Source organism: Teleopsis dalmanni, chromosome 1 (assembly GCF_002237135.1).
Source record: "Teleopsis dalmanni isolate 2A chromosome 1, ASM223713v2, whole genome shotgun sequence".
Classification (NCBI taxonomy): Eukaryota; Metazoa; Arthropoda; class Insecta; order Diptera; family Diopsidae; genus Teleopsis; species Teleopsis dalmanni.
Window position 1 is genome coordinate 17,019,800 of NC_051846.1, and position 26,187 is coordinate 17,045,986.

Below are 26,187 nucleotides of genomic sequence, written 5' to 3' on the forward strand. Positions count from 1 at the left end.
ACCATTTCTAGAAAGGGTTTTCATTTTACAATATTGAAGTTGTAAGTCATTTACAAAGATTTCAAAATAAAAATTGTAAAGATTACTGTTATTTGCAAAATTATCTTATTTCAACTATTTAATAGTTCCTTTAGCTATTGATAAACGCATATTTTAGCTGAAATTTCTGTGAATCATAACATATGTTGACTGTATTACTTAAAATTGAATACAAAACAAGAGTGTTTTATGTTTTTAATAGAGTACGGGACTGCAACTATAAAAAATATTTTTATAAGTTCGAAAATTAATTCTAATCATTAATCGTTGTAAAGGTTAGAGATCTCTCATGAAAGAGTACCTGATGTCAAGCGCACTAAGGAGCACTTTCCTCAATAATCGTCTTCAATTCAGAGCAAGGCAGCCAGCTAGCTAAGCTGTCACGAAGAACGTGTGTGATTGCTGAGAATACAATATGCAAAAGACCGATACTTAAGAGGAAACTCATTTTCAATTTTGAATTGAATAAAATAAATAGAAAAAATAATTAAAATTTAATATATATTGATGCATATTGTATATGTTAGACAGAAACGAAATTAATAACATAAAACAAATTTTTTTAAAGTTAAACTGATTTTAAAATAATAAATAAAGGGCAAGACTTTTTGTCACTAAAATAGCTGTTATTTATATTTATCCATTCTAATATCTTTTTTTAACGAAACTTTACATTTACATATATATACAGTAAAATTATAATAAAATAATGACAAAAAAAAAGAATTATGTTACTTATCAACGAATTTAATACCTTGAGAGTCACAGCATACATATTACAACAACAACAACAACAACAACAACAACAACAACAACAACAACAACAACAAAACAGCAGCAGTTAAGGGGGGAAAACACAGAACAAAAAAAAAATAAAAAAAATAAGAAATATTTTCTATAGAAAACTTTTCTCATCTAAACTATTTTAAATGTTAATAAAAATATACATAAAAAAATAATTACTTCAAATAATAAATAATATATTTCCTAGTTGAATTGAATATTTTAGTGCGTTAAGATTTTATTTACGAATTTCTTTGGATTGCAAAATATTTATGAAAATATTATATTGTAATCATGTAATCATAATGACATCCTTTAAAAGCAACATTAATAATAATATAAAGGAATGCACCAAATTCAATTAAAAACTAAAGATTCAAAGACACAGAAGATGAAAGCAGAATCACACAGCAGAATATCAATTCATATAAAATTTCAATTTAAAATCTATTATTATAAATAAGCAATTCGATTTCTTATCAGTTCAAAGTAAGAAAATCCAAATCGAAGCCATAGGCGTTGAAAACTTTTTAGAAATTCGGTAATTTCACAACTTTTATATTAAAAATAGAGCACTTATATATACATATGTTTATATATAAATATTTATATTTATTAAGTAAAAATGTATACATTCGTTTACATAGAAGTGACTCATTTAAACATTAGCACCGGATCAACAACAAATACACCAAGCAAAGTAACGAAGTCAAATACGTGTTGTGTTCATATGAATTTCTTATCATAAACAGAAATAACTCTAAGTAAATATAGAAGACATACTCGTACATACTATGTGCCTGTGCCAGTGCCTATGCATATTTACATACACGAATGCATATGTTAAAATGTTGTGTGTATTAAAATAAGAAAAATAATAAATTATATAAATAAACGCAAACAAAACACATTCTTAGTTCAAGGCTGAAATTAAGTAAAATAATCATTTTTTGTTGTCGTACGTTGTTAATAATAAAAACGAAGAAGAGGACGAGCACGAGGTCATACAACTGTTGCATGCAATTTGATTAATTCTTATGTGCTCATTAGATGGATACGTGTGCACTCACTGAGATACATAACTATTTAAAGTTCAATTTTTTTAAATGTCTACTCTATTGATATGAACATTTTATATGCATATGCACAGTTATACATACATATGCACCTATATACATCATGTATCTATTTAGCAAATAGAAAGAATCATTAGAAATATTTAACATAAACATGTGGATTTAAGATACTTTGGCAAAACATATGTGTAAATAATAGTTTTACAATAAATTTTCATTAAACGGCTTGTTATTAAAATTGGATTTATAAAATAATAATTACAGCAGCGAGTAAAGCTTATGCATTGAAAAATCTAATTGACTTATTATCTGAATATATCTGGCAATACTATTAAAAAGTTATTCGTGCATTGTATATACTTAATTATTTCATATTTAATTGGCTTTTATAAACATGCCTGTGCACATGGATGATAGAAAAAGTGAGAGCATAGAAAAAAAAATAGACCATAAACTTATAGATGTGATCACTATACGCTTGGCATCTAACAGTAAAGTTTCAAGGTTTAATTTAAGGGTGAAATTTACTGTGAAATCGTGAAAAATATTCAACTGCAGAATTAATTACATGACGACACTATTGAAAAAGTGAATAATATTTTTCAAACTTGTTTGGGTTGGATGTTATGGATGTACCTATATTGGTTGAAAGAGATATAAATATGATGACATTCAGAAGCATTTAATATTACTCAAAATATATTGGTGAATGCCGTTAACATTATTATGTTAAATAATAATGTTTAAAGCGAAAATTATATACTATAAAGGTAACGGAGTGTCTAAAGAAATTTATTTATATTATAAATTAAAATAATGATATTAAAATAAAAACAAACAAATATATACATATATAATTGCTTTTTATTATGTAGTAATTTGATTAATAATTTAACAGAACCAAATCACTCATTAAAAATAGCAATGGAAATAGTTGGACTAATATTCAACCTTCAAATTGTTAGCAATTTTAAATATTTTTTAGATAGTTGCTCACCCTTTACGTTTTTATTTTTGCGCTACTTCCGTTTTCTTCATATATAAAAAGGCAGCTGTTGGACCTAATATATGTGTATATTTCATTTAATATTTATATTTTTGTTGTTAAGGGTACACATTTTCACTAGAATGCAAACGTGACACACTTTACATCTAATTTTGTTGTTCTTATCTTTAAATGAAGTTATTTTCATATGCACAATATAAACTTCTAAATAAAGAACAAAAATATATAAGAAATATTTTTTTTATCATTTTTCGTATGCATAAATACATATCTTAAACTATATATTTATATATGTATATATGAATTGATCATATATATGTTGTATATAAATTTTAAGGTTTTCGCAAGCGTGTACACAGTTGAGAGAAGCTAACTTTTAGCATGTTTATATTAAATTTGAAAAATTGCCAAAATACATACATATAAACACATAATATTATGCACATGATCTTTTAAGTACATAGTATGTTTGCATGTATGTATGTTTAACGTGCCTATAATGTATAAATAATATTTGAAATGTTCAATATTTCTTATTAATACATTCATACATATATATATATATTGTATACACATTTTTCCATTTGGTATTTACATTACATTAAATGCTTCTATGTAATCTTATAAGCACCTCCTCAGTTAATGTATCTCCAGAAAAAACGGTTTCATTGAAATAATAGTTTTGCAGTGCAGTTAAGATCATATTTGATCATTTAACTCGGAACAGTTAAATAAAAGACAACCAACATATTTTATGATGTATGAAAACTTCTTCTATTTCAACTTCAACTTCAACTTCTAATTACAGTTAGAGATGCTTTGCTATGTTCAGATTTGATATATGTACTAATATATGTACTGATATATGTACATATATTTCAAAGAATACATTTTTTCACTGTTTCACTGTTTAAGTATCTACGTTAGTTCGTACATTATATAAAGTGGTTTAACTGCTTTGCGGACTGTCGCAATTGTTGTTGGTGCTGTTGTTCAAGCTGCGCTGCTGCTATTACCGCTTGCTAATGTTGCTATTGTTATTGCCACGACATCGAAACAAGGGAATAAATTGCGTTCTACGTAAAAACAAACTTACGTCTTAACGTACACCGATACACTTAAAAAAAATAAAATAAAATAAAATAAAAAAACAAAAACAACAGAAAAAATCGCAATAAACATAGTTATATGTGCACATGCATGTGTATCCAGCCAGATATACATTTAGATATATGTCTATCTATTTAAAAGAGAGTGTTACATTAAATAATTTATAATAAATAAAATTAATATTCGTTTGTATGTCAAAGGATTGGAATTGTGGGCAATTAATACAATGTACATATAAATTATAATGGACCTGAAATCATATTCAGCAGATGATGTAAATATTTAAACAAAATCATCATATATACTCATATATATAATTAATTGAACATATGGACTTTTTTTTCTTTTTGAAAATAAGTCTATAACATATAGCCTTTATATACAACTAAATTGTATTAAAGATGTATTATCTATATAATAATAAAATAAATAAATAAATATGTTTGTTTCTTCCTAAAAGCAAAAAAAAACATGAATCGATCTTTAAGATACACTACTGATGATTTAAGCGAAGTGACATTCTAGATGCATATGTAAATAAATATCTATCTACATATTTTACATTAATACATATATTCATATTTATGTGTACAACAGAGGCAGGCATAAATATATATAGATAGAGAACAAAAAATTAAAGTACAAAACAAAAACTTGCAGTTTTGTTAATGGTACTCGGTACCCGGTACTCGTACTCTGGTTGTGCTTCTTATTATATTTATAGTTGTTGGTAGCTGCTCAATGGTAGTGGTCTGGTGTTTCAGATAGTGGATTGGTGATGGTAGCAACAGCGCCAAGTGAGTTGAAGCAAATAAATCTATAATGCAAACTCACGCACTCGCATTTGCAACACTTTCAAGTGCTGCACTGCACTACACGAAGTGCAATAAATGTTATGGCAATGTTTGTGTACCAAAGAAAGCTTAAGCATAATTTATATAAAAATAATTCAAATTATTTAAATATATTATGCAAATTAATTTCAAAGTAATTAATTATTGTGTTTGTAACTAAATATGGTTAAAATGTTGTATTTTTATTATAATGTTTGTACATAACATACAGTACTTTTTGCTTAAAACGAACTTTCAGTTAAACTGAACCAATATGATTTTTATTTAACAAGAAAGTTTATTCACTTAATACCAAACTACAAATTCAAATCAAACCACAAATCTATTATAAATAAAACTTATATTTTTCCAATGGGAATGCTATTTGCAAGTTCAAATTTTTTCTGCAGTTCTAAGTCTGGGCATTCCGTTATATCTTATTTATCTGCCTGCAAACTATGAACAGTTAATTTCGAAGTGAAAAAATAGAAAAGTCATTTTGTCTAAACAAAAATAAACGTTTAAAACAGATACAGCACAGAGTATACCAATACTCTAAATTTGAAAAACGCAACTTCGTTAATAACGTTGGCTCCACATGGTAACATGATAGTCTCAGTTTCAAATTTGACGTAGATCGATATCTAGTGCTTGCAGTTCAAAACTTATTAGATGAATATTTCCAAGGTCTACTGCAGATAGATTTTGGCAATATCTGAAACAGCTGTTTACAATCACTTTTATAAAAATTTGATAAGTAATTACATGCAATTAAAATAATACCATTCGTAGTTACGAACAATAAGTTTATTGCTTTATAATAGAGGTTTCACTTAAAATGAATCACTTTCTCCAGTCCTTTAGAGTTTGGTTTAAGTGAAAACTAAGTAAAAAAAATAATTTAGAGTTGATATGTTAATCGAATCCATCATTAACAAGTAGAAACTTGCCAGAACATAATGCTCCCGAAATTTCATAAAGCTGAAACATTTATCAGAATGGTATATTCAAAGCCTTTCACCACTTAACACCATGGAAAAATGCACTAGGACAAAGCATTGAAAACTGATTGTTAAAATATAAAGCTATATATATTTTAGTCACAGATTAACCGCACAAAAGAAAGGAAATATAACTATTTTACCAATTTTAAATAGTAAAGTTATTTTTTTATGCTAACCTGAATCAAAAAAATCTATATATATAGTATGTAATATATCTTTTAAAGTTATAGTTACATTTTGAAATCTCGATATAAATAACTAAGTCAAGAGAATATTCTATTCCAATAAGTTTGACTGCAATTATTAGTTTAGAGACTAACACATTATAAATACTGTTGTGCTAATAGCACAATCAATATACCCTGTACTAAAAAAAAATCCGATTATATCATAATTCATATAAATTAAATATTAAAATCGACAAACCTTATATATAAAATGCTAAAAGTACCACCATTCAAAGAATTATTTATTCGACGTTATTATTCGACGTTTCTAAATTTTTTTGTTTGAGTAGAGCAGTAGAGAATACTTATTTATTTTCTAAGAAGTGTAATTAAGGATTACTTAATTCCACAACACGTTTAATGTAGATCGTTTTATAATCGATCTAGTCTAAAGATTTCAGAAGTTCAAATGTTTTAAAATCTTCGAATTTAATGATACAAATTTTAATTTAGCAATAGTTATAAAACTATAAATTAACATATAAAGTAATAAATAAATTTTAACTTACACGAAATACAATTCTAATACAATTATTATGTATGTATAGTATGTCACTGCAGTTATTAGACTCAATTTTTTGTTTAAGCAATCACTCCCTCGAAATCTATTCGTTTACTTGATATTTACAACAGTATGGGTGATGTGGTAGCAAGTTTTTATATTATCAATTTCAGTTGCTGTTTTCAAAATTGATTGTTTTTACTATATTGCTTTTGGAATAACGAATTAGATATACCTTTCTATAATGTAAATAATTGATGGAATTAATTACACATATGTTTCAATATTATATGTAAATGATGGAATTTACAATTTACTATATTGGTAACTAAGTTCCTGATTTTGAATTTATGTCGTACATAAAACATACGGTGAACAAAATACATCCCAAAGTAAACAGAAATGTTTCAGTATATATAATATCAAATAAAATAACACAATGCACTTTTAGGAAAAATACGTGTTTTGGTTTTACTTTTTTATTTTACAATTAACAGAACAATAATGATGATACAAAAATAATGATGATTACAACAACGTTAAGTTAGGTGTTTCTTTTTGCTTGTCAATTTCATCTGCTACCGGCTGTTTGCCTTTTGACAACAGATGGCCATGCGAACGAAACAAATTATAAATAACACTCACAGCCACCTCATCCCCACCAAGTGATCTAGTGCAATCACATGGGAACGATCTCTTCTTCAACCTTGAGAACGTTTTCTTAGGTCGGTGCATGCCTGAACCCCATTGGTGTGGAGATGGCGTTGCAGGTAGCTTTTGTTTCATATCTGTCGAAAAATCATTTTTTACTTTAAATACTGGTTTTAGTCCTTATATTGATATTGACTTTTGTTCACCGTTGACATCGATTTTGAATACTCTGTCATTCGTTATTTTCATAATTTTGTGTGTTCCGGAATACGGTGGTTCGAGTTGTTTTTGAACAACCTTTTTTGTAAATCTTTAAGTATGAAGATTCTAGCTTTTGTGTGATGAGCCGTTGGAGTTGGTCTGATGCTTTACATGTGTTCTCTTAACTTTTAAACGAACACTTGCAGATCTACTGACATATTTTCGTTAACGAAAGATTCTGCAGATAAGGCATTTAAGTCTTCTTTGACACGTGTGCTTCTTTGATAAGCGTTGTATATCCAAGGGACTTGTGGATGGTACATTTAAGTCTTCTTTGACACACGTGTTTCTTTGATAAGCGTTGTATCCAAGGAACTTGGAACTTGATGGTACATGAGAGCTGCTCATAATGATCGGTACATGCGCTCTACCATTGAAAGCTGGATAGTATGGTGTTGTTCTAATGCGGGAAGCGACAATTAGTTTCGTCATTGCAGTGAATAGAACTGACTCGAACTGAGTACCTTACCTTGATCCGAATTGGTTGATAAATCCAAATCCAATTGTCAAATAAAGATGATGCTATTGCATCTGTAGTGATATTTTTTATAGGTATAACCTCTGGCCAACGGGAAAATCTGTCTACTATTGCGAGACAGTACCTGAATCTATCAACTGTTGGTAGTTCCATGAGATCAATGTGTATATGATTGAACCTAGTACTTGGTACAACAATATTATTAAGCTTGAGTCTGACGTGCCGTTATTTCTTGGCTCTTTAACAGGATAAACAATTACTTGACCATGCTAAAGCATTTTGTCTGATTTCTGGCCATACAAATTTAATTCTCAACTGTTTACTTGTTGATATACCTACAGGATGAGTTAAACCATGAACTGTGTCAAAAGCTACTTTACGAAGCTGTTTAGGAATGAATGGTCTTATAGTTCCAGAAGAGAAATAAAAAATTGATTTTAAAGAATCTTGTTTACTTCTTATCTATCTTATTGATGTGCTTTTGTATATATTATATATAACCACAGCGGTCAATTCATTTTAATAGAAATTAATCTTAGATATTTAGAGTAGTAAAAATAAAAAAAAATTGTTTCTGAATCAAACTTTTTCAATTTATACACGTTTCAATATATATATACAACATTTTAACTATACTATACGGCTTTACGCAAAATTAATATATAATAAATAATATTAACCATTTAAATTTCAGTTTAAGGATTGTGTATCTACTCATAATTAATTTAATACAAATACCGCATAACATAGGTTTGTTTGTTAAAAGCATACGCAGCAGGTACCTTCCGAATATGTAAATGTATACTCGTATATTTATATGTATGCAAGACCATTTACGCATATATGTTGAAATATGTGTAAACTTGCATAATTCAAATAATTTTAGATCAAATTAATAAAGCCGTTTTGTATTGGAGAATGGCTAAATATGATTGGCACTGATAAAACTCTTCAACCACGAATGTTCTAATGTACAATCTGGATCTCGACATTATATGGCATAGGCAGCCATCAAGTAGGCATATGATTACCCCTACCCCATCTACCACAACTATTCAAATGCGGAGTTTTGTTTTGGCATGAATTCTAAAGCCTATATGGGAGGCTCCAAAAAAAGAGTAGTGATTAGGATGTTATAGTTGCTAGTTTCGGTGTATAGTTGATTGCTCTTTGGTACTACTACCATTATTGTAGTAAATATATGTATGCACATTTCGTTATTTTAGGCTGCAATTGTAGTTGTACAACTAAAATAGAACAATATTACAGTAACAATAACAACTACAACAATTATATAAACAATAATTACAACAACAATAAGTATAAACACAAAATAGCAAACTCATTGCCAAACACTCACAAAGCTACTATCTAAGCAGTATAAAAGTGTGTATATTTTTCTTTATGTTGCTGTCAGTATGTCAATGCATAGCAATGTGGCATATTGGTATGTCAGGTCAGTCATGGGTAGGTAAGGTAGGTGGATTGGTTAGCTGGTTAGGTATTTGTTGTTGGCAGTAGTAGGTAGTTTCAGTTTTAGTTAAGTTCTGTAATGCCAAATTTTAGCTACATTGCGGAGTGTAGGTGAGAGCTTGGACAACGCCAACATGCCAACATTGTACACAACACAACTACAAAGCAATCAGAGCAACAACAATAATGAAAACAGCAACAATTGCACTAACATAGGTAGGAATTCGGCAACGGAATCCGAGAATTTCGGTTCGTTTGTAGACAAACGCGCTTACAAGGCATCACTGCAAAATTGGGAGTTATTGTAGGATGCAATAGTAAGGATATGGCAAATGGCATAAGGAATGTAGGCAAAGCAAACAGGGTAATGGGGTGAAAGTGTACCAGAGTTGGTTTCGTTGAATTGCCAAACTCAAATGTTTAAACTTGCAATTCAGTGCATGCTTTGAATTTTTAGCTTATTTCGATGCTTACAGTTACGTGGGTACTTTCGGTACTCTCAGCATGTATCTAAAATATATGTATTCCATCTTTCGCATTTATACATATATATTTTATTCAATGTACAAATGCGTTGTTCTTTCTCTGTTCAAAATAAAATTTGTTAACGATACGGCAATGTGCCTAATACTGAATTGAACAAAAAAAAATTACAGAGATTTTTCTATAAAAGCAAACTAATATTTAAATAGAAATGGAAAAGTAGAGAATTTTTAAAAGCTTTAAATATTTTTTGAAATCTCTCAGGATAAAAATTATGAAGCGAATATTTAAAAATAATTGAAATTAAACTGAATCGTATTAAATAGATATTGCATACCACCGTACTTAACACATTAACTTAAACATAATCTGTATCTTTAGAAAAAATTTCACAATTTATGTTTATTAAGTAACAAAAGATATGACCGACAACAAAAATGCTAAACTGTATAAACAGATCTTATAAAAATATATATGATCAGATCAGATAAATATAAACAGATTTGAAGTTAGATTAATTTTGAACTGGAAAGTGAAAGCTCCGCTTATCTTATGTCTTCATGTCCTGTGATTGTCAAAAAATTAATATATTGCAAATTATACTAACTGATACATGCCTGCAACATTTTTGTGCAGAGACTGCAGAGGCTGTCTCTGTCATATTGTAGTTTCACTATTTATTATACCAAGTGATTGATTAACAAAATATTTAATTGAAATTGAATATAATGTTTAGTTTCCGGAAGATGACTTTAGACTAAAGTCGAAATATCGGAAAAAACAAAACAAAATTGTGATTTCTTTTTTATTAATTATTATTTATATTTTTAACAACAATATAAAAAACAAAAGATTTGACCAATTAACCTGCAAAAAATACTTTATTAAAATTGTTTGGTGATAAATAATTAACATTTGAAATTGAATATAAATACTGCCTAATTTTAAATGAATATTAATGGTGGGAAATAAGGATGAGTAGTGAGATTTGGGTTAAGAAAATAAAGACAACCCATTATTGTTAACGGAATGGAGGTGTTGGAATGACATGAGAAATATGGGTCTAATCTATACTTAAGTTCAAGAACATTGTCACTGTAATAGGACAGAACCACATATCAATAAAGCTTAAATGTTAATGTGTAGTGGAACTGATACACATCATGTAGTTCATGCAGTTTAGTAACTGTTAAATAATACATAATACATAATTATTTTAGATATTCACAATATTTTTGCAATTTTTTATTGCAGACAAGTCTATCTTATTAATATGGTGGCGGATGTGGCCACCATATAGGATGACCAGTAGGGACACTATAGGTTCGCTTTATTAAATTTAAGATTTAATGTATGACTAAACTCACATTATTTTAATTATTCAATCTGTTCATCCTTTGAACAAATTAAATTATGATTCTTCTGAATTGAACATATTTATTTGAAGATTTTAAAAATCATTCTTATCTGGACTTAATAGATATGCCCATATATTCAACGAACAAAAAGGACTTCAATGGAAGCGGTAACATGAGTATTCAGCATATTTTAGAGAAACACGTTACATTTTAACGACTTAAAATGGTCGATTTTCTAAGCACAAAAATTCTGCAATGCAAGTACTTCAAGCAGAAACTTAGAAAAATAATGTTATTTAAAATTTTAAAACAAATGTAAAAGTGGAACAAAACTATTATTCACAGAGTCACGATCTTCTTTTTATCTTCATACAAAGCTACAACTGAAAATTTTCTCTTAAGGAAATTAAATTTTTAAATTTCCAAATTTTCTTAAGTAAGTTTTTCTTTTTATTGTGAATGTGTTTTTCTTGTTATTGTTTTTGGGTGTTTAACGGGGAGGCTGGCTGCCTGTTCGAGAGGTTATTGCTTGTATATATATACGTATAAAATATAAAATATAAAACATTGTATGAAGTATAAGCATGGCATTGTGCAGTAAGGGTGGCAGGCAGTTGGGGTAATGTTACTTAAAATGGAATGGTGGGGTGTAACGACGCGTTGGGCTTTTCCAATGTCCTGGATGTGAGAGAAAGTAGAAGGGTAGATTTTCGTTATAAAATTTTATATTAAGTTGTTGTTGTGTTGTGCTTCTGTTGCTGTTATTATTGTTGTTGCTGATGTAGTGTATTGCGTCGCGTCGTCGCAGTTTTTTGATTTAGAAAACGTGAAGTTGTGCCGACCGTGGAATAAAAATTATAAATATAAATTCATTTAAAAATACTTTTAATTAGATAAAAAAAGACATGAAAAGCATATTTTGTATTATAGTTCATACAAGTAAATGTCACATGTGGGATTGTTGCTTGATGAAATCCCTATGAGACTCAAGAGTATCTGAAATTAACACACATAACCTTGCATTTATTTGTTTTGCTTGCAGTATTCAAAAATGTGATGTTAATTTTGTTCCACTGTCAATAGGAATTATGTATAAATGTTTACAGAAATATGTAAAATAGCAACAAAAACAGCAATAGCAATGGCAATACTAGTATGGATATACATACATACAATCGAGCAGACAGAAAGAGCGGCTGGTGGGTAACAAGGCTGAGCAGCGGGGAGATTTCTATTGAATCTGTTCCTGGTGTTTCGAAGTAAGTGTATTCAAGTATGCATATTATATTCTCCTGTGAATGCTATGCAAAGTGTAGCACAACAGTACAACGGCACCACATGCAGCCTTTGCCTACTGTCAAATCGTGTGGCAACTAGGAATGAGCACATCTAAGCGTAGATATTTTACTCATATATACACATACACATATTCGCATTATTGCGTTCTGTTGTCTATCTGCTGCAGCAGTTACCGCGAGAGTGTAGATAGTTGCGAATTTTATGTTGTATGATGTTGTATTGTCGGAATTTGACCCACAGCCTTTTAGAAGGTGGGTTAGTGAGAGTTTTAGACTGCTTATAGTGCACCACTGAGGTTTATTTTAAATGCATTTTTGTTGCTGTTGTAATACGAGTATTGTATATTCTGTTGTTGTGCAACCCAATGCTTTTCCTATTTCTATTACTATTGCAATTGCTGTTTCTACAACAGTTATAACAATTATGTTTCTGAGTGTAGAGAAATACAGTGGAGTATTTGGTGGCTACTTTCAAAATTAACTAAACTCTAATTCTATCCACAACGGAAATTTAACAAATTATCTAAAAAACCACTCTACTCAACCAACGGAATTAACACTGCAAAAATTTATGTCTGTACAAGGGTATCGGAGAGTCATGTTAATTCGACAATTATTCGTGTTTTGTGAAACAAATAAATAATTTAAGCAAATCAATACATAATATACTAAACTATCAAAGAGATATATTTATTAGTATATTCAGAACGATCTAAATATATCACTATAAATATTTTTTACCAACATACATACATAACCAAGGCAAATGGACAATTCTTTGCAAACAGATAGTCTTACAAACTTCAGTATATTTGAGCAAATTTTGATAGCTATGTAAAACTTAACACATATATACATATATATAGTCTGTAAAGAAAGTGAATTTATAAAAACTTTATGAATACCTTAAATATGTATCAGTTCGTTTTTGTAGTAAATAAAATAAAAAAAAATTTAAGAAAATAATTCGTAGTATACTATAAATAGAAAATATGGACTTTAAAGGAAAATATATGATATTTGAACGTACATAAGTTTGTTATGCTAAACAAATAAATTAGTAACATACACGCCTTTGATAGATCAAAGATAATATAACTGACTTGCAAGCTATAAGACATTGGTAATATTAACAGATAGAAATAGAAATAATGGAGAAACTCAGATAGAAATAATGGAGAAACTGCACATCATCATACAGCTTTAACCGTGTTGAAAAACTAGTTGATAATAAAATGTTTATTTAGTGAATTTGTTCATTTATTTAAAAAACTACTTTTCCGCATTAGTTGAAGTATGTTTTAAATTAATTGGAGGGCCATGGGAAGCATTGGGTATTTGCATTGTATTTTATAAAATCCTAAAAAACCTTAAAAAAATTTAAATGAAGTAACTTATATTCTTTTAATTATTCATTAATTCTTAGCAAACAGCATTTATAATATTAATTTTTGATTATAAATAAAAATTTGATCAGAAGTCGTAATAAACGCAAATAAAGGCAACTAATATTTGAAAAATAAATCGATAAATTAACTTAAAGACACTCGTGACAGTGAAACGCAATAAGTGCCACCAATGCACTTGGTCCATAATACAAACACAAAACAATGCTCATCTGCACATCCTACTCTCTCCTATCCTTATGTAAGTCGATGTTGTATAAACAATGTTAAAAAGAAAAAAACACGTAACTCGCACCACATAACACCCACTTCCAAACAGGCATAGTACACCATGTTACCCGCAATCGTATCCCAGCTCCGACCATATAGTAGTAATCGGTTGAAAGTTTCATATTATTTTTTCGTTTTTTAACAGACAAACAAACAAACAACAGGAGCAGCTACTTGAAATTTTTGGTGGATGAACCGCAGATAGTATTTGGGCTCGTTGTTCGCTGGGCAATTGAATATGGGCGTGGGTGTCATACGAAAGCAATGTTGCGTGCACTGCGTGCAGATGTACGCATAAATATGATATCAGAATGTACGAGTATACGAGTATATCTACTCCATAACAGAACCCAGTTTCGGTTTCAATATGTGTGTTCGTGCAAATTTAGTAAATATACAAGATATTCTGAGTTATCGCAAATAACATTCTATAAAGTTTAGTTTTTTCTTTTGTTTATTAATTTCTTTAATACCTATCTTAAAAAACAACATTTTATAATTTATGGTTAATGTAAAAATTTCTACAGGATAAATATATACAAAAAAAAAAAAACAAATATGCAAGAATGAAATAAGTTTGTTTGCATTTAATGAATACTGCGAAAAAGTGAACTGGAAACATAAATATTTGTATGGAAAATTTAGAATTGAGCACATTTTTATTTTTGCATGAGTAAAATGAAGTTTAGTTAGTAAATTGAGTACCACTTCATCAATTGCATTAGATCTACTGCTTTACTCATAAGCTTAAGCTAGTGTATAGTGAAAAACAAATGATTATGACAATAGTTCCATTCTTAAACTTTTCTGTCTTGCTTTTAAAAAAATGCAGACTTAATATCTACTATTCTTAACTTCTGCAGGAAATTCGATGCCAATTTTTCATCTGGAGACATTTGGCTGTCGGGGGTCCCTCACCAGAAGAGAGTTTGGTTAAGTTAGTTTTAAAATGGGTAACAGTGTAGGTTTTAAAGTCTTCTTAAAGGAAAAAAGAAACATCTATATATTATATTATAGATTTCCTAAACACGGCAGTGTTTTTCAAACAGATGTATTTGTGCACTTATTTTAAGAGCTATAGGTTGTCTGGAAGTGCATAATATATGGAATAGAAATATATGTATACATATTATCAGATGTTTAACCTGCTCTAAAATACTTAAGTTCAGTCTAATTTACATTTAAAGTGGTTTTTGTCTACTACGCGTATCTGCACTAAATGTTGACAAAATTGGAATAAAGCAGGAGGATATAATATTATACATCAGCAGTAATTCAATTGCGAACAATTGCAAATGGCAAGAGCGATGGGTAGTGCGACTGAAACCAAATATTGAAAGGCGAATCAGGCGACTGTCGTTTAAAAAAATTGTTTTTCGGTAAATGTAATAAAAACGATGCGGAACATATATTTTTTCGATGAATAAGATAGTAAACCATAATATGAAATATAATAGAATTACATGGCTTAGACACAGATATAATGTAAAGAAAATGCTACTTTAACACATTTCTTAGTCTTTTCTTAGTTAAAAGTAAGTTAAAAAAGGGGGAGGGGTTAATGTTTTAGTTAATGTACCAGCTCTGCGACAGAACTTTAATAATGAGGTAGCTATTTTTAACTCACAGAATTTATCAATTTCTTTAATATTTCACTGTTAACAACTTCTTAATCTTTGTGGGTGTATAATACCGCTTGATGAATATGACAATCACGCTATATTAGTCAGATTTAGGGTGTCTGCGAATTGAGCTAATCTTGACTAAACCAAATTTAATATTGATATGGATTTTATAAACTGCACCTGTAGTAAAATAGAACAAAGAAGTTTGCGTATTAAAATTTAATAGGTAACGTCAACTATAATTATATGTTGGTATTAATGTAAATGTGGATAAACACTATTTTTAAAAAAAATTTTAATAAAAAAAGTTGAATAAAATCAAATGTTTTTAATAAAAAAAGATTAAATAGAATAGTAATTGGAAGTAAAAAATCCATTGGTAAATATGTAAAAAGTAACAACATATAATATAATTTTGATTTTTCAGGGTCGACTATTATGCCAAAGTGGTTATATCTACCCAATATATCAAACGGATAAGAACAGAGATAATAAAGATATAAAAAAAATTTTTTAAGGCTAACAGTATTAGTTTTGGTAGAATTTTTCATAATGAACGTTTAAAAACACTTAACTAGTATCGAATCACCGTTTTATTATTTCTGTATCATGTTGTATCGGCTATCGTGTATTAGAGATTTTATTTGAAAATTCTAGATACATAGTACGGGATTTGTGCTTACAAGAATTCAACTATCGGTTACTAAATATTCCGCACAAAGTAAATTTACAAAAATTTTTAGAAAATCAAGAGTCCGTTAAATTATTTTTGAAAATAATTTTAAATTTTGAAAATCAAATATTTACTACATTCAATGCAAACAATAATAAAACAAGTAAAAACAGATGCGAAAATTAATATTTCTATTGAAAAGATAAAAAAAGTTTAGGTTCTTCTAATATTTTTTATTTATTTTTATTTATGGTCCAATTGATATAAATTTATTAAACAACTTATGACAATTTCGATTAGACAATTACAACGCATCCAATTCAACTTGATTGAAAATTTGCAAATTCCAACACTTCTGTGTGTTATCAACACATAACATTTCCCTTAATTTAGCATGCACTTAGTAGTGTATTTATATTGGAACAATTTTATGCTAACGCTTTTTGCAATAATACACGTAACAACAACAGTATAAAAAACTCACATTTTTAACCTTGCAAACGTTTGGACATCTTTTTTAACATTCATTCACTCAGTCCCTTTCTTTTCTACTGCCAAAGATGATTTAAACACAGTGAGTAACACAACTTCTTATAGTTATTAAGAAACATGGACTGTTACTGCGCTGTAACTTACATATACCTATATGAGTATGCGAAAGGATGAATGTAAGTAAACAACAAGCCAATGAAATATTATTGTGTGCGTTTACGAATATATGGTAAAGTCTTAAAGTCCTTAAGCTAACCAAAATTATACGCAACCCTTTCGGCAGCAGAAAACTTAATAATTTCATAATTGCTCCCCTTCGAATGAACTGCAGAAAAATGTTGGATGCACTAATACGGCACTGTTTTATAAGGTCAGACGCACCAATGTTGTGCTTGATTAAAGCGACAATTTTAGAATACGTGCTATGTGCACGCCCGGCTTTATCATTTGCACTATTTATGGAACATGTCCGAACGGCATGGCGTCATAGTTGCTAGCGAAGCCGAAAATCAGTTCGAAATCAATTTCAATATGAAAGTATAATAAGTAACTAATTGACACATATCTTACAATTTCTATAATATATGTATGTATAAACTATTTTCAAAAAAATATTGCACATCAAGAGTTTTCAGTGAGTTTTTTTTATACATAACATTGTTCACATTGGCAATGATTGGTGGCAACATCAATGCAGTCATATGGAGCACTTAAATGTACTCATAATTTTATGTGTACCATACATTTCCTGTTATAAGCAATAGTAACAGGAACTACACTTGTACTTCTCACAGAGATTTGTGCTGCAACAATACAAAATGCTCCCGACAAAATTCGTACATTATCATAAGCAACAGCAACAGCAACAAAAACAGTAACGCTGGTAAGCGGCAAGTCTGTATCCAGAGAAGCACATTCTGATACCAGAACCACTAACGATGAACGAACCGAACCTACCAAATAGTCTACCTTCTGCCTAGCATTAAACCCCGGGTGAGATATTAATGTATTGGAATAAGGTAGTCGTCGATGTCGATGTGGATGTGGATGTTGATGTGGATTCGCACGCACGAGAAGTTACTCACATGCTGCAGCCGCCATCATTGCCGTTGACACTCCTACCACCCAACTCCACCAACATATATGAATATTTTTACTGCAACAACAACGGCAGCTATGATAACAACAACAACAACTACAACAACAAGCAATATGTAGAGTTTACTTGAATTGAATTCAATTCGATTGTGATGCGATGCGATGCGATGCAATGCAAATGTGAGGCAATATAGCAAATTTTTTTTTTGAAAGTCTAAAGCTTCGTAGAGAAGCAGGAAATGTATCGACAGACACATATACATACCGATATATATATATATATATACGCACACACATTTGTATAGAAAGATACTATATGTATGAGGGAGTTATTAGACCAAATGAGACAACACATAACATAAAGTGAATAAGGTAAGCATTATTTATAAGTGCCGCACATATGTACATGTGTGAGTGCATGTAGAAATCTTTTGGACAATTCGTGGGACTCAAGTAAAATAAAAAAATGTTCAATTCATTTTCAAAAACAAACAAAAACTTAAAGTATTAACAATAATAAATTTGAGAATTTTTTTTTATTAGTATTAAACATTAGTAAATATAATATAATAATGTATATTCATAATCAACTTGATTATACAATCTAATTTATTATGGGGTCAACATTTTCAAATTTTCAGTTATGCTCCACACTCTATAAACCAATTGTGAGAGCGTAAATTCTTGATTTTTTTTTCTTGCTGCTTGCTTTTTGCTGTTCTTGTTTTGGGTTGTAGTGTACAGTTAGTGTTGTTGTTGCTGCTGGTGCTGTTGCTGTTGCTATTTGTGTTGTTTGTGTGTCGTTAAATAAATGTACACATATTTTGATTTTGTAGATCGTAATGTATCGCGCAGAAATTGAGCTGCTGCCACAATTCTGTTGCCGTTTTGTTGCTTTTCTGTTGCTGTGACTGCACTCTTTAATGTTTTCAATGCTAGAAATTTCGATGAGACGTCGTAAACTTTTTAGTGTAGATATGTTTGCATGTGATTATGTTTATACGGCTGTGTATCCGCAGACGCAGAAGCGGGTAAGTAGGTAGATATGTATGCACTAGTTGTATGTTGTATGTCGTTTTTATAGCTCTTCTAGATACGAATTTTATTTTAAAACGAAGTAAGCAAAGTGAAATTAAATCCGTTAAAGTAGCGCAATTTATTTTCTTTACAGTTCTTTTTTATTATGTATAATTTTTATTACCACGTATGCATTTGCTGCGATAGAAACAGCAAAAAAAAATTACTAAATTTTAATGACATTTGATTTCCTGAAGTTTAACTTTATTAAATAATACACAAACAAAAAAAAACGAAAAAAAATATCTATGTTTTTAACTGAAAGTCCATATGACAAAAGGAATGGTCTGTTTTGTCATAATTATGATAATTATTTATCTACACGGAAAGGCGTAAGCAATTTTAACTTCAAAAACAAACTATGAGAATTTTATAAAATAAAATTTCATAAATAATGATAATATGTTACGACGAAGAGGCTATTTGCAAGTTCTGTTATATAGTTGTTCTTGTGGAGGCCTAATATATAAATAAGAACTAAGAGATTTAAAAATGGAAAATAGTCAAAAATATAAGGAAGCCTTTGAATCCAAGATTACGAAACACACAATCAGGATTTTTCAATAAGCGCCTTTCATTATGAAGTTTTCGAGTATAGTTTAAATATTAATTAAATTGTAATAAGTATGATCTATAATTAACTAAGAGTGATTCGAAACCCATATCGATATTACCTTAACTACATTTAAATTATATAAGGACCGACATGAGTTACGAAATGCGATCCCATACAATGCCATAGTTATTATAAATCAAACTTGTTTCATTTATTGAACAAATTTTAAACAGTCTCAGTTAGTTAGTGTAATGAAAATTAAGTAAGAGTTTAAGAAGTGCATCTTAAAGTAATTATATGTAAATATGTATATACATACATTAGTAATATGTAGTTAAGCTTCCCTAACACATACAATTTGATTTCTTTTCAAATAGGAACTAAGCTTTAGTTTCAATCCTAGTGCTCTATTATTGTTGGGGAACATGTGTTCTGGTTTATTTATATTATATATGCATACTTAAATACACAGCATATAATGTCCTACGATGTTATACCAGTTCGACTTTTACCAAAAAAACCGACAAACGAACTCAACTCAGTTTAGATAAAGTCAATGCAGGTAAGTACTGTGAATAGACTTAAATTGGATCCAAGAAGTTTTATGATCTAAATTATGTACATAATCACAAATCGCTTCAGGTGATTAGGCATTGCCAGCCACATCACAGATTTATACATATTTCGTTTGTCGCGACTGCAGAGAATACTCTTTTCAAACAAAATTTGCGTTTAGTAAGAAGTTTTAAATTCCAATTACCATTTTAGTAAAGCATATGACATTCAAATATGTGAACATTAATTTTTAAGATAAATTGAAATACTTTCGTTGGCATTTTAAAAATAATTTGTTATCATTTTTCATGGACGTAAAATCAAACAACAAAATTTATATATACCAAAATTTATTTAGTTTATATTTTAATAACCAATATTCTCAACACAACACACTGACAACTTTCACTCATAAATTTTTCATTAAACAACAATTATTTATACTCCTTATTATATTAAAGTGCACCACTTAAATATTTAATAAAAACCTAAATCATTGCATTAATTGGCACAGCTGCGTGTGCATGTATATATATAAAAATATATGGATATATAAATTTTGATTAACAAGTATAATTTGCATTCGTTTTTAACCTCAATGTATGTAGATAAACTCTACGCATCAGCACCCCACAGTATAAAAACTAACTATCGAAATTTCGTCTTTGAACATAAAACAAAAAGCAGAAACAAAAAAAAACCGAAAATTGAATGGAAATGTGGACGCAAAAGACGTCTACAAACAGAAACAAAACCATAAAAAATTACTTTTAAAATACAAAAGCCACGGAAAAAAACACAAAGAGCGCCAACGCCAACAGAGCAGAGCTCCGCAATCGGCTGCTTTTGTCTGCTGCTTCAGACCGGTTAAACAGCCACTTTTCAAAGAGAGAGCAAAAAATATAAAAGAAAATGACAGCAGCAATTAAAATAATATAATTAAATTTTTCTGATTACTCTGCACTAGCTATTTAAGAAATTAATTATTTTTACAAAAATATTTATATGCGGATAACACTTACCACTTATATATGAAAATTATCCAATAATTCAGCAAAGCCTATTTAGAATTTGCTGAAAATTTTCTCAATCAACTTAAATTTTTTTCTTTTCACTTTGTGAATTTTTCTGCACTTGAAACACTTTTTACCATTATCTTTTTTTTTTTTGAGATATTTTACTTCACATTAACTTAATTTATTTTATTCTATACATACACTAATGCATGCAGAACTACTTTAGATTAATTTTTTTATTCAGCTATAAATTTATTCTTTCAACTGGCAAGATGACATTATTTGGAGTGTTTCCTTTTATTACTTTATACTTTTGCACATTGGATGTCGATATTTATACATATAAATTATTTATATCATTTACACAACGCATTTACATAATAATTTGCTTAATACCGCGGGATTTTGTTTGACACTCACTTTTTAATTATTCCAATAAATCAGATAATTTATTTAAATAAAATTAAGATTCACTACTGCGAGCGCCGCAAATCTGCCACCGTCAAAAACACAAAACATAATGCAAAACGATAACTATTAAAGAAGAGCCGAGTAAAAATGTACAATTGAACTGTTTTTGAGCCTTTGTGTAATATATCTATTTAAAATATCGATAACCAAGCATCCACACAATTTTCGCATTCATGGACACATTTCACAGAGTCACATATGCACGTATGATTTATGGAAAAATTTTCAAATAACATTTTACAATAATACCATGTTTATACGGATTATAGGATCATCCAACTTAGAACTTTGACTGAAAGTTAAATTCGTTCAAAACCTTTTCCTAAATACTCTGCTAAATTTTTGAGTTATCGATAAGTTTTTGCTACAAAAATGGCGAAATGACGGATATTTGAAGTAATATATTGCTAGTGCCAAGTTAGCAACGCTGCTATGGAAGCTGAATTGTTTTTTATGAAACAATTTTAAAAAACGATTTATTTGTTAAACTTTTTCAGATATATATAATATTTGAGTTTAAAGATTGAAGCGATATTTGTATCAAATAAATTTATCTGTTGTCAATACAGAGTTGCATTTGTTATTTTCATCAAAAATCGTCAACATAAGTAAGTTATTCATAAAAATATCTTTGCAAATACTTTTTCCAAAACTTCATCTAAAACTTTTTGTCTAATTTCGACATTTTATTTTATAATTTATTGATAGCGACACAGCTGATCGATAAAGTTTACATAAATATTTAATATTGCAATTATAATAGCTAAACATTTGGTTGAAAAAATTACGCTGATAAGTATTGTATTTTGTTCTGTCATAATTTATTGACAGCTGATTGATAAATTTAACCTTATTAATAAATGAGTACCCTTGTTATTTCGTATTGTTTCTAGTAATATTAAAACTGCTAAAATAGAAATAAAATGCATAAATTACACTTAAATAATAAAAAAAAAATAATGAAAGTGATTTAAATAACAATTAATAAATTGTTTAGACTATCGTTCTTAGCAAGTTTACGGATTTATTTTGATAGGCAGGTGGGTTCAGTTAAAACCGTTGCATTGTAAATACTGCCTTAAAGCAAATTGTAAACATAAACACGAAATTGAATTAATTTATAATTTTTTATTTAAAATCAATTCTATTTCATTAATTTTAAACAAGAATTTATAAATGAACTAAAATCCTATCTTTTTTTATATACAGTAATCGCAATGTTGTACAAATATTTTTATGCTCTTTTAAGTAATGCCAATGAATACACGGATAGATTAAAGTAACCACACAAAAATATACATATTAGCTTCTAAAAGGTGCAAATTTTGATATTTATTAGTAATAAAATTGAATTGAAATTATTTTTTTTCAAGTTTTCAAATTTTATCGAAAACAACATCAAATTCATATTTGACTGTCTACATAATATAGGAGAAAATAAAATGTCGCATCATATTGGAAAGCAAATTTATGTAAAACAATACTTTTTGTTTACTTTAGTGTGTTAAAGTTAAAGTGTAAAAGTGTTAAGTTAAAGTGTAAACACTTAAATTTCGCTGTGGCGAAAATTGTTTATTCGAGAGCAATTTTAAAGTTTACATTTACTATTATTTATAAAAGTAATGATTAATGATTTAATATTAACATTAATCACTTATTAAACGTGTTATGAACAGTTTACAAATAAAAAAATAATACAAACTAGTATAATAGTAAAATAAGATTTGTATAAAGTTAAATGACTTCGTTTATGTTGAATGCAGATATATAGTAAAAGAAAACAGACATTTGTATTAAAAACATTTAAAATTAATACGACCGCCGAAGAATTCAAACTTTGAATATGTGATTCATTTTATCTAAAGTAGTTTTGAGATAGATAAATTTATTTGCCTTAAATTAAATAATAACGAACTTAATAACAACGAAACGAAAACAAATAAACACAAAAAAATAGCTGGCGTTTGAAAGAAGACTAAAAGAAAGAGAGAGAGAGATAGAGGAAATTGACCTCATGATCAATTCATTGAGATATGATTCTACCTCTTAACATATGCAATATAATTATATAATATATAATAATATATAATAAAACGTAACACAAACGTTTTATACATTTCAAATCCACACGACCGCGGTAGATCTTTTTATCGATCTAAACTTAGCCATTATAGTCAATTTTTACCAAATTTAAATGCTTCTTAAATACCTAATTGTAACTATCGTACTTATGATAATTTATTTCGTGAGCAAATTAGATATTCGAATTATTCATCAGGAGTTTTTTAGTTCCAGCTCTAAGGATTTCAATAGTTTTTAAATGAGAAAAACTATCGCAAAAACACTAATTGATTAAAACAAGTAATTGAGTTTACACAAAAATAAGTAAGTTTCAAGCTTCAAGTTTTACGTTAGTGTAAACGCAACTTAACTGCTACTAGTGTGAATAGAGCCATAAGAACTTAATTTGATGATTTTATTTTATTTTTTACGTTATGTAATGCATAATATAATATTAAAACCTAAGTATTAGTTTTTTTATTTTTAACTGTGATATAACAATATATTGATTTTTTTAACGGATATGACCTAATTTTTCTCATTTCACGAGGTAATTGCGGAAATCTGCTAAGATGTTATTAACGCATGTAGAATACTGCTCTCATACTTTTAAATCGAGTAACGTAAATTAAAAACATGTTTCTTTAATTAGTTCTTTGAGTAACTAAATAATTATTTTATATTGTTTTAGACTTTATTTGCCTATTAAAGGGAATGATTTTTTGTATAAAACATTAAAATATATAATTGCACTAGTTTCCTTGTCAAGTCTGTAGTTAAATTTCTGTTTTAAACTTTATGCAAAGTTGTAAAATTTGTTTCCTGGTGTTTTAGATACTCTTTTCGGCATTCCATGCTGTCGGCAGGACGATTATAAGGTAACCATACAGGTTCCCCAATAAAATAGCGCTTCGCTTTTATATAATTCTGTAAAAAATAAAGATAAGATACTTTGAAAAAATTACAATATTCGTAACTCTTACATTGATGTCCAAAGTAAAACGATGATAAATTCCTGCTGGAATAATTATCAAATCTCCTTTTTCCACATATATTCGAATCCAGTTCTCCTCCGAACTGCCGGTTTTGTACGGAAAATGTAAAATGTGAAATGTGAAATTTGGTAATAATATTGATATAAATTAAAACTGATTACTAATTTAATCTATATAGTTAAGTTACTTTTGGTTTATAGTTTACATATAGCATTGCTTACACTTTTTGAATAGAATGAGTTTATTAGTTACCAAACTAAATTATAAAAACGAAGTGAATCTACTCTTTCATTAGTAATTATGTGATTTCTTTTCTTATATGAGAATAAGATAGACACATTCTAATCTGTTACACAATAAATTATCTTAAAAAGTAGTGGAATAAGAACTCAGTTGCTATTGTACTTACTCTCTAACATCGAAATAGCCAGATCCGTCAAGGACCAAACGAATTTCTTCATCGGTATGCAAATGTTCCGTAAAAAATGATTTCAATTTATTTACATAGTCAGGTAAGCATTTTTCCGAACAGGTTATCTATCATTTATCATGTATTAGTGCCTTAAAAAATTAATTATTGTATTGCAGACCTCATCCTCATAAGAATATCCTCTTTGTGTGCGAAGATCAGTTAACGTCGAATCTTCTGCGTAATTATTTGCATCAATCTGTAAAGTTTTGATATAAAAAACAATATATAACAATTAAAAATTAATATATAACAATTAGTATATAATTATATATAAAAAACTTTATGATAATCGACGAACTACTTCTACCTTAAAATATTCAACACCAGTTTTTGTATATAAATCCTTTAGAGAAACATATTGCGGTGGATTGGTTTTGTGTTCCAAACGTTGATCATTGTTTGCACTGTCCATAACCCATGATTGCACCATATTTACTTTTGGTAATTAATAAAATGACGATAAATTGCACTTGTTGAACTACTGCGCAAATTTTCAAGTCTCAGCTGTTGGTTGGTGATTTATCTTGCATATCTTGCTGCTTTACACTAGCGTCCATAAATATTGATACATATATATACGATAAAGACATCCATTGTGTGTTTACAACGTTTACATTGTGAGATTAAGAGAACGAGATTAATTTAATCTGCATTTTAAATCTCCACCGTTTACATTATACATTTGAGATTAATTTTGACGTTTCTCTTGTTGTGTTTTGTGTCGTGCGTTTGACAAATTACTGTAAATAAAGTATTTAATTACAATTTTGTACAAAAAAATTATAATATAAATATTTTTATAACAATAATTCAACAAATTTCAGTTATAATTATATAA

At 28.6% G+C, this 26,187-nt stretch overlaps 2 protein-coding genes across 3 annotated transcripts in view; both read right to left on the reverse strand.

The window, feature by feature from the left end:
- The window catches only part of LOC119664449 (transcriptional repressor p66-beta), a 39,684-nt gene extending 17,808 nt beyond the window's left edge, over window positions 1-21,876 (reverse strand). For both annotated transcript variants that reach the window (XM_038074006.1, XM_038073955.1), the window contains exon 1: window positions 21,357-21,876. The gene's annotated coding sequence lies outside the window, so the exon portion shown is untranslated. The remainder of the gene's footprint in view (window positions 1-21,356) is intronic.
- A 2,681-nt stretch (window positions 21,877-24,557) lies between these two features.
- LOC119671295 (1,2-dihydroxy-3-keto-5-methylthiopentene dioxygenase) lies at window positions 24,558-26,089 on the reverse strand. Its single transcript, XM_038081870.1, has 5 exons — window positions 25,657-26,089; window positions 25,468-25,545; window positions 25,287-25,414; window positions 24,866-24,959; window positions 24,558-24,809 (listed from the first exon to the last, which is right to left on the reverse strand). The coding sequence occupies exons 1-5, from the start codon at window positions 25,777-25,779 to the stop codon at window positions 24,672-24,674; spliced, it is 561 nt and encodes a 186-aa protein (XP_037937798.1). The 5' UTR covers window positions 25,780-26,089; the 3' UTR covers window positions 24,558-24,671.
- Between the last annotated feature and the right edge of the window lie 98 nt (window positions 26,090-26,187).

Excerpts from the sequence above, each read along its gene's own strand:
- LOC119671295 (XM_038081870.1), bottom strand. The coding sequence starts at position 25,779 with ATGGTGCAATCATGGGTTATGGACAGTGCAAACAATGATCAACGTTTG. Across the intron at positions 24,960-25,286 it reads GGCTATTTCGATGTTAGAGA|TTCGGAGGAGAACTGGATTC; the intron begins GTAAGTACAATA and ends CAAAACCGGCAG. Across the intron at positions 24,810-24,865 it reads GTTTTACTTTGGACATCAAT|AATTATATAAAAGCGAAGCG; the intron begins GTAAGAGTTACG and ends TATTTTTTACAG.